Raw genomic sequence first — 16,715 nt, forward strand, 5'->3', positions numbered from 1 at the left:
AACTCTCGTTTCTTGAATCTGGTGCCTTGAGCTGTAGTTGTAAGTTGGTGGTGACTCGCAGAAGCGCTGCATGGTCACTGCAGCAGTTGGAATCAGTGCTTCAGTCATGTGAGCTAATATGTATTTCTTTGGAAAACTAGGAACTTTTTTCCCCCTTTATTCTCTCTGTGCCTTCACTTGTCATCAGTGAAGTGATGCCCTGTGGTGGGGGGTTGGACTAGATGGGCCCTTCCAACCCAAACTGCTCCGTGAATCCCTGGTCTTCACGTAGGTGCTGCAAATGTAAATTGATTGATGTTTGTGAAGTGTTCAGATGCCAGGGTGGTGAGTGCCATAGAAAAATCTTGTGAGGAACTCAATAATCCTGTCATCACAGCAGCTCTTGGATAGATCACAAGGGCACGCACTGTTCAGGGTGAGGAAAACAAAATGTTGAATAGCTCCTCAAGAAATACACGTCGTCCTTTCTGTGCAGTGAAGGAGGCAGGGAGTGAGGGAAAAATAGTATAGAGTGGAGTAAACAAAGGCTGCCTTGTGATTCATGTGCACAAGGGAATGAATGTAAGAATTTCTCTGGCATTCTTTAATGTTGTATTTCCTGACTCATCTATTCACGCCCTTTATTTTGACATATACTTGGTGGATGAGTTATTAATATATGGTGTGGAAATCCCTGTACTTCTGGTGAAAAGGTTACAGTTGTTTAGGTAACAAAGCTTGCTTAAGGGTGAGCCCTTACTTAATTTTCAGCTTAATTTCATTTTGAATTTGTTTAACTTTTAAATTCATGATAAAAGTGAGTCTGTATCTTAAACATCCAGTTTTTCCTACAGTGGTGAATTGAACAATATAGCTCCTACACTACCAGGAACACTGTTAGGTTTTTAAGAAAGGTAAAGCATATAATTTTCTAAAGTTGCATTAGTGATTGGGGAGGTATCCGTGGAGGGGAAAATGGAGGAGCTGGGAAAAGGTATTAAACAGGGACAGCAGTTGTGTTGATTCTCATATGACAACCACTGCTTTTTCATTTCACCTCAGTCTTTGCAGATTCTGCCTAAATTGTCTCCAGTCTGCAACAATTATGCAGGCAGGAAGGGAGATCTGAAAAGTTCAAAGATTAAAAAGATGAGGTTTGGCAGCTACAAGTCTGTGGAAGGCACTGTGAGCCTTTGTCATCTTGGCTTTCTGAAAGCAAGCAACTCTGTTTGAAATTTTCCTAATCCTAGTGCTTTTTTTCATGGCAAGATCCAGTGGGATCCGTGGTTTGTATTGGTCACTGTTAAAAAGGAGTCAGAGGAGCAATGCTTGGATTCCTGCAGTAGGAAAAGTTGCTTTATTCTGTATAAACTGAGGAGACAGCTGACCAAGGGAAGAAAACCCAAAACAAAACACATGTCTCGATGCCACATCATCATTGAGCATCATCAATTTTTATGTAGCAATGTACTGATTTTTTGTTTTTTGTTTTTTGTTTTTTTTTTAATATAATTTCAGTTTAGAAAGCGATTAAAGAATCTGCATAGAATTCAATATGGCATCAACACAGTCATCTGCCTCCACAGAGGAGCCGGCTTCCTCTGAAATAGATGATCTCCATCTGTCGCTGCAAGGTAAGTGACCGTAGTGTCTCTGTGCCTTTGTAATTTAGATTTTTGTCAGAAATCTGTGACCATGTCTACAAGTTGAAAGAAATTCTGAGAAACCTGTATAAATGTTATAATGGGCATAGTTAGTTCATGTTGGTGCATCTTTGCAGATGTTTCTGTGTTTCATGAGAGACGCTTCAGCAGTGAAAAGAAAGATAACACCTCTCACAGTACTTCCTCGTGGTGTTTTCAGATCTGTTGCCTGGTTTTGGTACAGATGTGCTCACTGGTTCTTATGATTCGTTACTTGGAATAGTAACAAAGTGTTGCTGTAAACTTTTTTCAAAGGAACCAGCAGCATGAAAACAGTCAAACCATTTCATTAGTTTCCTTGTTTTGAATTTGCTGACAATTGGCTGGTTGCATTAAGCTGTCCTAATGAAGCCATGGACTACAGGACTATTCTATTTTATTTGTTTTTCTGTTTTTACTGCTATATCCCCTCCAAGTGGAGACAATTTTTGTGGTTTCTTATGGGTCAGAGTCTTTCATCCTTTCTTGCCATGGGTTATAACTCGTTAAGGAAGTTCTCATTGGCTGTTTTTTTAATTATTCCAGTTTAATGGCATCCACCTGGACATTTAAGTGATGATGAGTGTATCCAAGCTGGCCTCTCAGATAGGCTTTTTGGGTTTTCCTTAATCACATGTTGAATTTCCTTCTGTAAGAATTTTATGGGAAGGTTGACTTTCCTCTAATCATATTGATGGAGGCTGTCAAGAAGTCTAGCCCAGGCAGCAGAGGACTAGCCCTGCTGGAAGGCAGGTTTTTAATGTGCTTAGAACCTGGTGATTCTACAGTGGATGGGCTAACTCATGTTTCCACAGAGATACTTCCTCTTAACTCACATGCAGGGAAACTTCTACGGTGCTTAGTTGAGGGAAAATATGTTTTAAAACAGATGGTGCAAAAGAATATCCTGCCAAGTCACTTCCACGATCCGTATTTGCACTGATGTTGTCACTGGAGCCATGTGTTGTGGCGAGTGGGTGTTAATGGTGGTCTAAAACCAAGCCGTCTTTAATGGTGAATTTTCTCCTGTTTTGCCTTAGTGTTACATTTTCAGGAGAACAAGCAAAATCTCGTAGCAGACAGGAGCCAGTTGCACCAAGCACAGCCTGTCAGACACACATTTGTTGTGCCAGTCAAACTCAGCCTTTGGTAGAAAGACTGAGGCGGCTGTTGTCGGGAAACAGATATGGAAAACACTCTGTAGCTTTAAGGCAGAATTAAAGTTACGTGCAATTTTAGGATAGGGTTTTGCTTTGAAATCCATGTGTTTTTCTGGAAAGTCGAACTGGTGCGTTGTGTTGAATAAACGGTTGAGTTTTTTGGTCAGTATCTCATTGAAGGAGCCCTGCTTAGTAAAACTGAAATGACTATTTCTTTGCTGCGATAATTTGAGCTCCTACATGAACACACCTCAAATCTGGGGCCAAGATGTCTGTGCCTGGCTGTTGTAAAGCATCCAGAGACACCCCTTAGATGTGACATAAGCAGTTTCTGTGATGATTAAAGATACAGCAAATGGTACTGACACGTTTTGTCGCTGGAGAGGCGGCTCTGCAGCATCTGCTCGGTGTCAAACCAGCAAATGGCGACACAGCCGTGAGGAAGCACCAAAGACACGCTCCCTGACATGACATGTAGGAACCATTTGTAGCTCTGCTCTCAGCTCTATGGTAGCAAAGGTCAACTAAGAATAATGGGGTCACTCAGGGAAACAGGTTTTTCCATTAATAGGAATCTTGGGATGAGATTTGCGAAGCAGCCAGACACGTTGATTGATTCAAATCTTCAGGTTCACCTGGAGAAATTTCAAGGAATAGCTGCTTATAATTGTCAGAAAAGCAGCTTACATTTGGTGTGACTGAAGATGGATGCAAAACTTGTTATGATCTGCTTTTCACATTGCTAGGAAATAGCTTCAAAGAATATGTCCAACCATGTATAGCAGTGTAATGGTTGACACTCATAAATAGGGAAAATCAGGAGTGAGATCTAGTCTGGATGTAGTTTAGGTCTTGCTTGTATTTCAATCTGCTTTTTAATTCTTTGTGATCCAATCTTCCATTATTCCTGAAAGGCATCCAGTGGGGATAGAGCACTTGTCTAGTCTGGTTAATTAGGACAAGATCAACTTAATGTGTCAATTTGTTTGGTTATATAACACTGTGGAGTTCATTCCTAAAAATGTAAGAAAATGGTGAGCTTTCTTTTTTTCCCTTCTCTGCCATGGGTAGGTCTGTTATTTTAAGTATGTTTGACTTTGATTTTAGTTACAGTCTTGTGTGAGGAGGACAGCACTTTTGGGAAGAAAAAGAAGGAAAGGGCAAAACCAACCTCCTTTACGTAATTAGTGAAGAGGTTCCTTCTTAGTAGCTCTCATTATTATAGAATTCCTTTTCAATTATTGGTAGTGGCTTAATAGTATAAAAACTTCATTTAGTGGAATTTATGTTAGTGTATTTTTAGGTAGAAGAGTGTTCTAGGGTGAGCATTCATTCTCCTTAGTAGTATTTGTCCTAGAAGATTGCATAAAGAAATTCATTAGAAAATAAATAAAAATGTAACTTTGTCCTCAGTGCATCTTTCTTGTCAGCTAATTATTTTAGGGAGATTTAATGAAGCTTGGAAAACATGAAGAAAACAGGTAAAGAAATGAAAGCAATGTGTTTTCTAATGCTCCCAATCTCCAGACATTTTCAAATGATGAAGCTAGTCACAAAATCATGAGGCTGAAGTAAAACGCTGCAAGAATATAAACCCTCATATGTGTATCTTTTCAGATTTGTGTATTGCTCTTTAACCTTTACCAGTTTTCAAGCTGATCTCCAGATCAGAGAGTAATAGTTACCCACTGCCTCCCTGCCAAGAAATGGGAATCGCTAGGAAAACGCATCATGTCAGGACTTGAGAGGCTTCTTTTCTTTTCCTTTTTCGTTTCCTCTGCCCTAGATGTTATAATAAAATTAAATCAGATTAAGATCAACATTATCCCTGCCCTTTCCTTTAGCACCTCTCTGCTTTCTCCCAGTTTTCTGACGCAGCACAACTTAAGAGCGGCTGCAAAGCTGCTTGTGTCCTTGCACAGCCAGGTAGAAGTGCAGGTGAAAAGCCTGGAGCTGGACTGGTTATGGATATATCCAGTCAGGGAATACTAAAGGGAAGGGTTTCTCTTGCCAGACAAGGCTGCAAACATTTTGGTGAAGAGAGGATGCTTACCAGGGAGATGCTCCGTTGTGCCACAAACCATCTTTGAAACCTGAAGTCACTTGTGCTGCAGGAAGGGGCAGGCAGGAGCTCAGGGCTTGGCTGGCACTGAGCATGGGAGGAATAAAGCAGGATCCCTGTCCTGTGTCTCCTCCTCCCGTATTTCCCTCCCAGCACTGCATTACAGGCTGGCCCCAGAGAGGGATCCAGCCTGGTGCTCAATCTTCTGAAAACTGAACAGGCACAGTCAACATCCAAAATTGGTGTTGGCTACTTGAGGTGAGGAGGCAGCTCATCTGCTTGGTAAGAGAAGGGCTTCGTGGCACTGCTTTAGGAGCTGTTGGAGATGGAAGCACTCTTTGCTGATGAGCAGGAGTGCAGGATTGAGGGGAATGCGCAGCTGCTCGTGGATGGATGGCAACAGCAGGGATTGAACGGGGTTTGTGGCACTCTGGAGCAGGGTCATGTTTTGCTTTCAGAATGTAAATGTCTTTACCTGTGGGAGGATCCAGCCTTCACTTTCCCTTCCATGCACAATTCCTTCCTCTGTCTTCCCTAGAATAGCAAACACACCCTATATGTGGCGCTTCCCACCAAGCCTGTGCAGAACTCTGTTTTCCCTTTTCTTTCCATGCTTGCTGAGCTAATTCAAACACAAGAGAGTGTGTTTTAGCTCTTGGAGTTTGGGGCATGTACTTACTCTTTCACTGCTTAATTAACTGCAGGGATCCTAATTTTTGGCTCCACTTATTAATCCGCGTGTGTGTTACTGTTTATTATTTTAACCCAAAGGATGATCATATAGGAATGTGGCTGCTAAAACTGAAGAGAGTTTTGGAAGAAAACTGTTTTTTGAAGAGAGTTTAATGATATAAATGAATGATGCTATTTTCATGCAGATATGTCTAATCCTTTATGAATGATTTCTGCTCAAGTGAAATTGCAAATATGGAGATATGTATGGATAGGTTTTGTTGTGCAGCTTGTAGTAGATTGAGAGATATATTTTTGAGACCCTCTTAATTCATCCAGAGGTCAGGTAGACTACTAATTCTTCCACAGCTTTTTTTTGTTCTAACAGTGTGTCTCATCTGTTGGGGTCACTCGCTTATTACAACTACACTTTTTTTTTTCCCCCTTTAACCAGAATGATCAAAAAAGTCCATTAAATGTTTAGGATGATTTTTCAAGGGTGACTTTCACAAATTGAAAAGCTACAATAGGAGCTGCACAGAAATCTGTGCCTGGTTTATGCTGCCCAGGAGAGGGGCTGGTCTGCAGTTCCCGTAACTGCTCGGCCTCGTGGCATGTGATGGGGCTGATGGCACTGGGGAGGCAACTGACACATGACACTGCCTTAAAAGAAAATCAGTCGTCGTTATTTTTGTCTGTTTCACTCACCAAATGTAAAAAATAGATTGTAGAGTTGCATAAATGCGTTCCCTGCTAGATAACTTTCAGTTTGTTAAAGGCATTATCGGGTGCATAACTGGTGAAAAACTGGCATTAAAATGCCTAAGGAGTGGACAGCTTCTGAGGCACCTGCAAAGGGCACTGGAGGCCCCTGCATTCAGATCCCTGATCACTGTGGATTTTGTTTTTTAAAATCTTACAAAAGCCACTCAAGCCCTTATTTTTAAAAAAGTATGTTGATATCTAAATGATGTGACTTAGTACCTTTAAGAATCTGACCTGCAGTCTCTGTCAGCGCCCCCAGTACTGCAGTGCTTCACTTCATGGGCTGTTGTGGAGTAAAGACAGTGGTGGTTCAGAGCAGAGCTGCTCCAGCATCCTGGCAATAAGAAAAGGAAAAGGGTCGATAGAAAGCCAGGAGGGTAAAACTTGGTATGAACATGCAGCACTTTTGGTAAATTGGACAATTTGCTTTCGAAAGGAAAAGGAGGTTGAAAGGAGTAGTGTAGAAAGGGAAGTTCCCACTTGCTGCACAGATGTGGTAATAGTGATTTAGTTAATATTTATACAATATTTGGATTTGAAAAGACCTATTCCTGTAGAAATATTTTCATCACCTTCACTGAGCTTTAGATAAACTTCTCAATCTCTACAAAACATACTTGTTTTTTTAATTGCTTAACACGATGTTGCTGAACATAAATGCTGGAAATAACTCTTCTGCCTGCTTTCCTGTCTGCAGAAAGTGAAACTCTGTGGCTGGGTGGAAGGGAAGGGACTACACAAAGGTCTCAGGGGTGAATTGCTCACTCTTTCCCTGGGGTTGGCAAGTAGTGAAGGTTTCTTCTGATAGTTCTGGTCATTTACAGAACGTACCTGCTTGGTGTGTTAGCTCAGATCAGCAGTGATGTCTTGAAGGAGCTCTCGCAGTTATCCCTGCTGACCACGCTTCAGTTCATTTTTCTGAGCTGTCAACGAGTGTAGAAAAGGTTATTTTAGATGAAACTTAAATAAATGCCCCAGGAAGGTGCTGTGACTGTCTGTGGGCACTGAGGCTCGAGTTAGTCCAACACAACCTTTCTTTCCCACACACGTGGTGGACACACTGCGTGGTGAGCACGGGCTCTTCTGATCTGTTGATCTGTTCCTGATGAGCTCCCCTGCTTGCTACTGCAGGCGTAGCCGCAGCTGACCCCGGTGGTGAAAGGAAGATATAAAAATATCGTGCACAAGAGGTAATTCCTTCTGGTGAAACAGAGGTCAGAAGATGACAGAAAGGCTTGTGCTCATTAATTTCAAATAATTGGTTATATATATATATATTTTTTTTTTTTTAAGAAAAAAAGCCATACAGTTGTAAATTGTTCACTGACAGTGATGCACCAGTCCTTGTGATAGAAGGAAAACCTCTTTGCTCTTTGGTGACAGTGTTTGATGAGCGTGGACAGACGGCTACATCTGTTCTGTCATGATTTGCTTGCCTCAGCTCACTGCCAAGGGAGGAGGCGGTGCTTTCTCTGGAGCTGCCCTTCTCCTACCTCAGGAAGGGAGGCACAAAAGGCAACAGAGGAGAGGAGACTAATTTTTAAAGCCTGTTTTTTTCTGTATCACTGTTAAAGGAAGACTGAGAGTAAAACAGAGGCTGGCAATGCTTCTGCTCTCCTCTTCCTTCTGGGAGAGTTCAGCACTGACGCGGTCCTTGCCATTCTCTGTGCTCTTAATGATCAGTCTGGTTTGCAGCACTTGTTGATAGCTCATTACTGAATAAAACAGTCATTGTCCAGCAGTGTGTATTGATTTTTGAATAGCCTGCATGACACGTTGCTTGTTTGTGTTATTCCTCCCTGAAGAGCTGTTAACACAGGGTGAAATACGATAGATTTTGGGTGCTTTCAGATTAGCAGGTTCTTATTTTGTTCTCTCAGATCCACTTTTTTGGGCTGGTGAGTTTTGACCCTAAGTGAAGGAATGATAAGAGGTTTTTTTGATAGCTTTCCTATTCTGGGTCAGTGACATTTTGAAAACTAGGGCAAGAGAAAAACCAAGGTCACTTGGAGTCCTACGAAAAGGCCTGACAAAGAATCCATTCACCCTCATAAAAATAAAAATCCGTATTAATTAACCACGTGGTAGAGATAAGAATTGGAGAGCTTGATTAAATCATTAGTGCCTCTGAGCAGTAGCATCAGAGGGGAGCTGGGAGGGAAAACACACTCAGCCTGAAAATTGCAATACGACTGCCTGCCACGGTGCCAGAAGCACATCTGTATCGAGCTGTGTGTGGTGTGGCCTGCCTGGAAACAGTGACTGCTGCACTACAATCTGGGGAAATATTGGCGAGAATGGAGTTTTGTTATTAATTCAGGGGGGAAAGTCTATTATTATTATTTATTTGGGTAGGAAAATAAGGCACGTTGCAGCTCAGGCGGCAGCTGCTTGGAAGGCAGCCTGGTGGATTGTGTTAGGCAGTGGCTGTTGGGGAGGGTTTAAAGTGTTCGTAGGTGTGTGCAGTGAACTAACTGCCTTCTGCTTTCACCTGGTGAGACATTTGCCTGAGAGCTGCCCGTGTGAATCAACACTTGCAGTATCTGGCCCATATTGCATAACGAAGCATGTTCATATGGACGTCAACCAAAACAAGACCAAGTGTCTCATCCTAACCATCTTTCTGTCACTGATCCCAAATGCAAGTTCTCCAAAGCAGCAGCAGTGGTGTCTGTTTGAGGAGAGCTGTAGCTGCAAAAGTCACTGCGTCAGGCACAGTAGTCAGTATTTGCTTTCTGTCCCTTTTTAAGTGCCAGAGCAATGCCAGCCTTGCCTTGCTGCCTGATAAAACTGAGTGCAGCTACCCAATAATTGCTTGTTGAGTAATTGGAATGGCTCCCACATGGTGTTCAACCAAAGGGTGTGGTTGGGTCCTGTGCTAACATGAAGCCAGTATCTCCACGCTATTTTTGTCCTCCTCGTGAGCATGTTTGCACTTACGTTCTGTTTCCCGAACAAAACACGATTTTGTCATTGCATTTTTGTCTGCATCTTTCAGATTGCCCTTATCTTCCTGTTGTTCAGCATGATCTCTGATGCTTATGAAGAATTGTAAAACAATGCAGTTAGCATTGAAATGAACTGCTTCATGCTCCAACAGGATCATAGGGTTGCACATCAGAGGAGGGCTGTTGAAAGACGCCTTAACTACAGGATGCAAAACAGTCCTCGGCGCACATAATGCATGAATGTTTTTGTGGCCACTCACCCTCCCAGGGAAGCAGAAGGAGGCCTGTGGTGTTGGGAGCAGGAGGCTGGGTTATCCTCGAGAGAATTGCTGTGCTTCGTGAGCTGATGAAGCTCCTTCAGGCCATCTTGGATGATGAAAAGACAGCTACGACTGGGGTTTGTGTTTGCAAATTCCCAGAGTGTAGTAAAGTGTTTTTCCTTTTCCTCTGAGTGGCATTTTCATTTCATGGGCAGAGGAGTCAACCTTTTTTTTTTTTTTTTTTTTTGTCCCCATGGACTTGATATTTTTTGTATCCTTCATCCTGCCCAGCCTACCAAAACACACATTTCTATTGCTGAGTAGTCTTTCACTTGCCTTATGATGTCAAACTTGCATTTAGTTAATCTTCGGTGCAAGAGCTTGCTTTCAGAGGCAGAAGAGATGGTCTGTTCCCACCTAGGTGTGTTTCTTCATGCAAGCCGATGGCCTGGTCATTGTCCAAATACCTCTCCCATGCACTGGGAGGATTTATCCCAGCTGGGAAGGGTACAGGGAGTACCCCCAGCTGCCTTGCCCCCCATGTCCCTCCATGGGCCATTGACCCTGCCAGACCACCCACAGCCCCTCAGGGAGCTGCCTTGAGGCCATGGAGCAGGACATGGATAGGCCTCTCCTGTGCTCCCCTCAGGGCGCTGGATGGGCATTCCCTGATCCATCTGCCTCTCTGTCCGTGGGAGCTCCGAGCCTCTCTCTGCCTCTGCTGCCTCTCAGGCTTTGCTTCCCCGCTGCCTGCCATGAGCGTTGCAGGATATCTATCCCTGGGGCTCTGCCCGTCGCCACGCGGCCGCCTCAGAGCGAAGGGCGGGAAGAGCCCTGCAGCTGGCACAGGCCAAAGGTGACGGGTTGGGCGACCGAAACATCAGCTCTCCCAACTGTGTAGTCTCACCCTCCTCAGCTAATAGTCCATTTGACCTGCTTTGTAATGCCTGGGCTGTTAACAGCCAGTGTAGCCTTTTGGGTGTTTATTCCAATGGGGGAGAAGGCAGGGATGACCACCTTCCCTCAGCTCCAGGCAGGCCGCTTTCAGGCGTGCTATTGCTTTTTGATCTATTTTGGGAAGCCGGTCCCAACACTTGCAGTCAAGGCTGCTGTGGAAAGGGAGAGAAGAAGGAGTTTGTGTTCAGGCTGGTCCCCACGAGCCTTTGGAATGGCTGCTGGTGGAATGGGGGTCTGTAATCTCAGGGACCAGCACCTCCAGCCGTCACCTCAGGCCTGTGTACAGACATCCAGCCTCTAGGGATGTATGGTTGGTTTTTGTGGTGCTTCTTGGGAATGAGGTGGTTTTTTGGGAGGGAGCACGAGCTGGGGAGTCACATAATCCACTGGCCATGACCAAGGCCGGGGACCTGGTCTGGTCTGACTCTGCTGCTCACCCTCTGCTTCACCTTTCGGGGGAACTTGTCTTTTTTTCATCTCTACTGCCCACAGGCCATGGAGAAAGGCCTTCCCATCTCTTGAGCTCTACTCTGGTGTGAGAAACAGTTTAAATACTCTGATTTTTGAAACATGGGCTTAACTGACTCCCTGTCTCCCTTCACAGCCGGGGGTGGTTGCTCGCCCTGTGCCACCGTGAGGAACCTGGGTGCGGAGCTGGATCTCTGTGTGTCCCTGGGTCACACTTTGAGTTCTGTTCCACTGTTTTTTTGCTACGATGCAAGTTCAAACACTTCCTTCCACCTATTTTAAAACCCTACGAGCTCCTTTTTGGCTGGATTAATAATCTGTATACCCTGGGGAGGGCCCAGCACTGAAGAGGTTGCTGTTAGAGGTTGTATTCAACCCATGACAGCCAAATAACTCTCCAGGCCCTCGGCTGGCAGCCAGGACATCTCAGTGTGTGGCTTCACCTACAGGTTTGCATTTATCACAGCCTGCATCCTGGTCCCATCACCCAATTAAATGTGTGGCTTTTCCCGAATTTCAAGATGTATCTTCTACTGATGATGGCCCAGAGTCTTTCAAGGAACATTAGGAATGAACAGAGTTATTGTAGACATATTTCTTTGTAGAGTTATGTGTTCACACCACTGTTTGTATTTGCTGAGCTTCTGAGAAAACCTTCATTAGTTGCTTTCTGCTGCGTCCTGTAGAGCGTGCTTGATGGTTGTATAGGACTTTGCAGGATCAACTCTGCAAGCGAGAAAATACCATCTCTAAAATAAGACTTGAGAAAAACTGACATTAAATAATAGTTAATAGTAACATAATATCTGGAAGAATGGACCTCAGGTTTGGGATGAATGCCGTGTAACTTTTTAAGAAAGAGAAATAAAACCAGATAATTTTTTCCATTAACAGTTTTTTTCCTTTTATTTTTTTTATTTCCCAGTGCAGCGAGAGTTCACACAGAAGAAGACCTTCACTAGTTGGATAAATTCAATATTGGCAAAGGTAGGAATGGGATTCTTTGACAAAGACATACCTTTTGCCTTTTTGATTCAGATGTGCTGTATAGAGATTGATTTTTTCTGGAATAAACAAAATTAGTACGAGATTTTTTCATCACTGGATGGAAAAAGTAGCACCTGGAAAGCATTTGTTTAAGAAGTGCAACAGCACTGTACTGGTGAATGTCCAAGAACATTTGTAAGGGATGGTTTCTAAGTAGATGACACTCTTCCTTGCTCGTGGTAAATCTTGTGGTGAATTGTGGCACATGTCTCAGGGTTTTATGGGTTTCTGTGTTTACAGTTAGATTTACTGTGATTAGGTAAGTGTTATTCTATTATGCAATCCAAGAACATGAGTTTAATGAGATGACCTGAGTGACTGGTAAGTATTAAGACAAACCACATAGTAGTGTAGGCACTCCTTAAGCTCTCATAAAACAGCTCCAGCAGTTGTGCTGGGGCTCTGACTTGCTCAGGTAAGAAAAAAAAATCCTATTTTGGTCCCTCCTTGAGCAGAAGCTGCTGAACTCATGATAAATTTGTGTTATGTTCGCTACAAGTAGGTGAAAAGAGGCTTAGTTATGCAGCTTTATATTCAAATTTGTACTTGGGGCATATTGGTTAAGGTCTCAAAATATGAATTAACTGCTTTGTGTAGCTTTCCCTTTCTCAAAATTTTTTGCAACATACTTCCTTGAAAAATGTAAATACTTGAAAGTGGGGCCTAAAATAACCCTTACAAAACACAGAGGCAGGGCAGAGGGGAATAAGACACAAACATAATAATGGGATAGAAGAAGCAGGATATGGCTGATTAAAATGCAGGATTTTTATTCCAGCTTAAGGAAAAAATAAAGGATGCTAAACATTTTATAACAGAGTAATCAAGGTGTGATGTTTTGTAGTGTGATGAATTCAAAATGACAAAAGAAAAAAATTTCTTTTGCAGCATACGCCTCCTTCTGTTATCTCAGACCTGTATACAGACATCCAGCAAGGACATTTGCTTCTTGATCTGCTGGAAGTGCTTTCAGGTCAACATCTGGTAAGAGAGAGTAATAAAAATATTACCTCAATCCTTTGTCAAATCCAGCAAAGATTTCTGGATATGCTTAATTGTAACCATATGAATGATCCTTCTGGAGTCATAGAGCTAGCTGCGAGTTTACTCCACTGACTCTGAATCACACTGAAATAAGTTGTTCCAAAGCAATTTGTGAATTTTTGCAGGACTTCCCTTATCAAAATGTGGAATAAAATTAATTTGTACACTTGAGGATGTAACATGTTCTTTTTGCTTCGCAGCCACGGGAAAAAGGATTTAATACCTTCCAGTGTAGAAGTAATATAGAAAATGCTTTGACATTTTTAAAGAGCAGATCAGTGAGTATTAACTTCAAAATTCCCAACTAAAGCCAGTTTAGCTGGTGGAACATTTTCTTTGTTAACAATGATCCCTTTTTTTTCCTTCTTAGCTGAAGCTCATAAATATTCATGTTGCTGACATTATCGAAGGAAAACCTTCCATTGTGCTTGGCCTAATCTGGACCATTATATTTCATTTTCATGTAAGTATTTCAGCCATGTAAGAGAGTTTTAGTAGGGGGGTGAAAAAAGCACAAAAATGTGTTATGTGATTGCCAAATGAGATTAATTAGAACGAAGCAAAAGATTATCTGCTGACATCTGGAAGTGACAGCTCAAGAGGAGATGCACCAGTGCTGCTTCACTGGTGTGGTGATGGCAGTGATGAGCAGTATGTACTGCAAATGGTAGGAAGGAAAGACAGAGATTTTTCTTGAAGTAACAAATTAAAAAGGAGGTTAAACTTTGCCTGCCTAAGGCCTGTATTGATTAAGCTCCAAATGGAGCAAATAGTGTGAAGTGGCTCACATCCACCTCCCTCAGAGGCAGCCCTGCTCTTCAGTGATGATTGTGCTTATAATGTACAATTCTTGCTATTATTTTTTTCAGTACCAGGTGTCTGAAATAGCAGGAAGGCTGCCATAGTAATGTTTCTTATACAATAAGAAGCTCAGAAGCAAAGTTTTTTTAGCAGTATTTAGCCCATATTTTTCATGGTAGAGGCACTTTGATGCTGAAGATTCTTGTGCTGCACACAGCCTGTGTGGTACCTTTCTACCTAAACCAAGCTGCTCTAACCAAATGCAGATCTCTGGGGTCTATCAAGTAGGTTTTCCTCCACTCTGAATGGCCAGGCAAACTCTGAGCCTGTCTAATGCATGTCACTGTTGACAGCAGAAAACACAGCTACCACAAGCTGCTGTCACTGGTAGAAGGAGAATCTGAGTGAGAAGGACCCTTGATGTCATTGCTGGTACCCACAGTATAACATGCAAGTCTTTGGGTGAATATACCCTGCCAAAAAAATTGCCTAAAGATGTGAATTCAGCATGAAGTAGTTCGGATTGTGCAGATTAAAAAGCCTGATCTGATTTTGGGTGGGAGGGAAACTACTGTTACAGCTGTGATTGAGCCCTGTCTAATTCTCCATGGTGTTCTGCCATTGATGTCTTGGTAATTTTTCACTGAAGCCTGATTAAGTCTCCCATCATCTCTGATAGATTGAAGAACTTGCCAGGACACTTGCTTGTACTTACAATCAGCCTTCACTTGATTGTTCAAGTGCTGTTGACTCCCCTGCAAAACCAAGCAGATCAGCTAAAAAAAGTGCTAAAATTAAGGAGCGCTGGAAGATGTCTGCTACAAAGGCTCTTTTGTTGTGGGCTAAAGAACAGTGTTCACTGTAAGTTCCATCCAAGACTTATAAATAGTATGCTACATTTTGTATTACTGCTTTTCTCTAAATGTGGTGATGTTTCCCCCTGTTTTTTAATATGGCTTAGCGACAGCTTAGCAGAAATCCCTTTAAGTTTCAGATGTGGCTACCTGTCCTTTTAGCATCAATCAGGCCCTAAATGTTTTGACATGAGTCAAGTGAAGCTCATCTAAATAATAAAATACTGCAATGTAATTTGAGTTGCTTTGCTGTTCCTTTTTGGGGCTTCTGTGTGATAGGTCTAGTGGAATGTTTACATGATTTGCTAGGTTTAATCCTCATGTTTGGCACTGGTCCACAAAATTCCAGTAATTAATTTTTTTAAAAATGGAAAATGTAGGATTTCTATGATTCCCACATCTCGTGTCTTTCTGTCAAAACAGTGCATGATCCCCAAGAAGGATCCTGATCCTGGAGGTGCCAGTCCCTAATTCTAATAAGATGTTTCCTTATGCTCGAATGTACAGACAGCACTGTTGCCTTCAGTGGGAGTGTTCACAGCACAGTCTACAGCAAATACTGATATTTCTTTCAAGGAGCAGACTTTCTGCCACTTACCCTTTTTTCAAGGGCTGCTGCTTCACTCCAGGATCTTTCAAATATGTTTTACAGTAATGTCAGTCCTTTCTCTCCAGCTCTTTGGTTGTTTTATGTTGTAATAACATCCTACTAATATTCCACGTTATTAGTGGGAGATAAAGGCCTTCATCAGCACATCAGACACTTTCTTCTGGGAGAATAGCACTGAAGTTTGCCTTTTAGCTGTGTTTTATCAGAACAAGATTAATTGGCATGTAAAAACCATCTCTTTGTCCGTTTAATCTTCCTCTTTCTTTTGCCTGTTTTTCAGCAATATTGCTGTCTGGTTTGTAGTATCCTTTCTGAACTGTCATTACATTGAATTATTTTGTTATCAGTGAATCCTGTAGGTTTTGATAAAGGAACAAATCTTGTAAATCCTGACCAGTTGTTTTGTAACTAATCATCCGAAATCTCACATCTTTTCCATGCTGCAACATACTCATAATATACAGGCTGGTTTTGGAAAGTTGTCCCAGAATTCACTGTGGCCTGGGCATCTCACAGCACTGTCCAGGCACTGCTTAATAGAAGATGTTTTAAAGACACTAAACTAAATAAGAGAAAAAGAAATATTTTCTTTCAGTAATACATCACTTTTAAGGTCTGGATTGTGTAAAATGGCAGAACTGGTTCCAGTTCTCAGTGCTCTTACAGACAAATATTTCATGTTCTGCAGTGCTTTGCTTGTTGTTTGTCCATCCCATAGAATGCACAAAGGTGATGTTCAGAAAGGGTATTGGATCAGCAAGGCTTCATCTTCAGAATGCAACATAAGACAAAAAAATAAATAGTCGTTTTTCAAGAATAATATAAAAATAGGTAATTGTAGAAAAGTACATAATTAAAGCAATTAGTGGTATTGGCTGTATTGTCTGTCTCAGCTTCTGCAGAAGTTCAGTGGCAGGGTTCTCTTGGCTTTGGTTCATACTCCATTTTACTCAACTTATATTCTATTTCTCAATTTATGCTTCCAGCCTGTTTCCTCAGCCTAATATTTTGTTTCTAGTAATTTCTGGGGTAGGCACGGCTCTATCAGCGTGACTGATTTCAAGTCCAGCTGGAGGAGTGGCCTGGCTTTTTTAGCCATCATCCAAACCTTACGACCTGGGCTGGTTGATTTGGAGAAGGCAAAAGCCAGAAGCAATAAAGAAAACCTGAAAGAGGCTTTCAGAATTGCAGAGCTGGAGCTGAATATCCCACGGCTTCTTGAGCCTGAAGGTAAATGATCAGCTTTTTTAAAAAATCTTCGTTATCAGGAGTGAGATTAATATAATCCTGTAGGCCTTGAACACAGGAAAAAGTAAGACTGTGCTTAAGTCTGAAATGGAACACTGATCTGTACTGTAAGTTCTTTATAGAATCAGCTGTACTTAGGAATTGTATGATTTTTGATT

At 42.1% G+C, this 16,715-nt stretch overlaps 1 protein-coding gene across 1 annotated transcript in view; it reads left to right on the forward strand.

The window, feature by feature from the left end:
* Positions 1-16,715, forward strand: part of SYNE2 (spectrin repeat containing nuclear envelope protein 2) — a 171,474-nt gene that overhangs the window by 10,716 nt on the left and 144,043 nt on the right. The window contains 7 exon segments of the mRNA XM_050335581.1: positions 1,498-1,613; positions 11,879-11,940; positions 12,889-12,984; positions 13,245-13,322; positions 13,415-13,507; positions 14,525-14,706; positions 16,343-16,539. Of these exon segments, the coding sequence (XP_050191538.1) occupies positions 1,535-1,613; positions 11,879-11,940; positions 12,889-12,984; positions 13,245-13,322; positions 13,415-13,507; positions 14,525-14,706; positions 16,343-16,539 (787 nt within the window). The 5' untranslated portion in view covers positions 1,498-1,534.

The sequence above is a fragment of the Myiozetetes cayanensis genome, unplaced genomic scaffold, assembly GCF_022539395.1.
Source record: "Myiozetetes cayanensis isolate MyiCay16 unplaced genomic scaffold, myiCay2020 scf6-25, whole genome shotgun sequence".
Classification (NCBI taxonomy): Eukaryota; Metazoa; Chordata; class Aves; order Passeriformes; family Tyrannidae; genus Myiozetetes; species Myiozetetes cayanensis.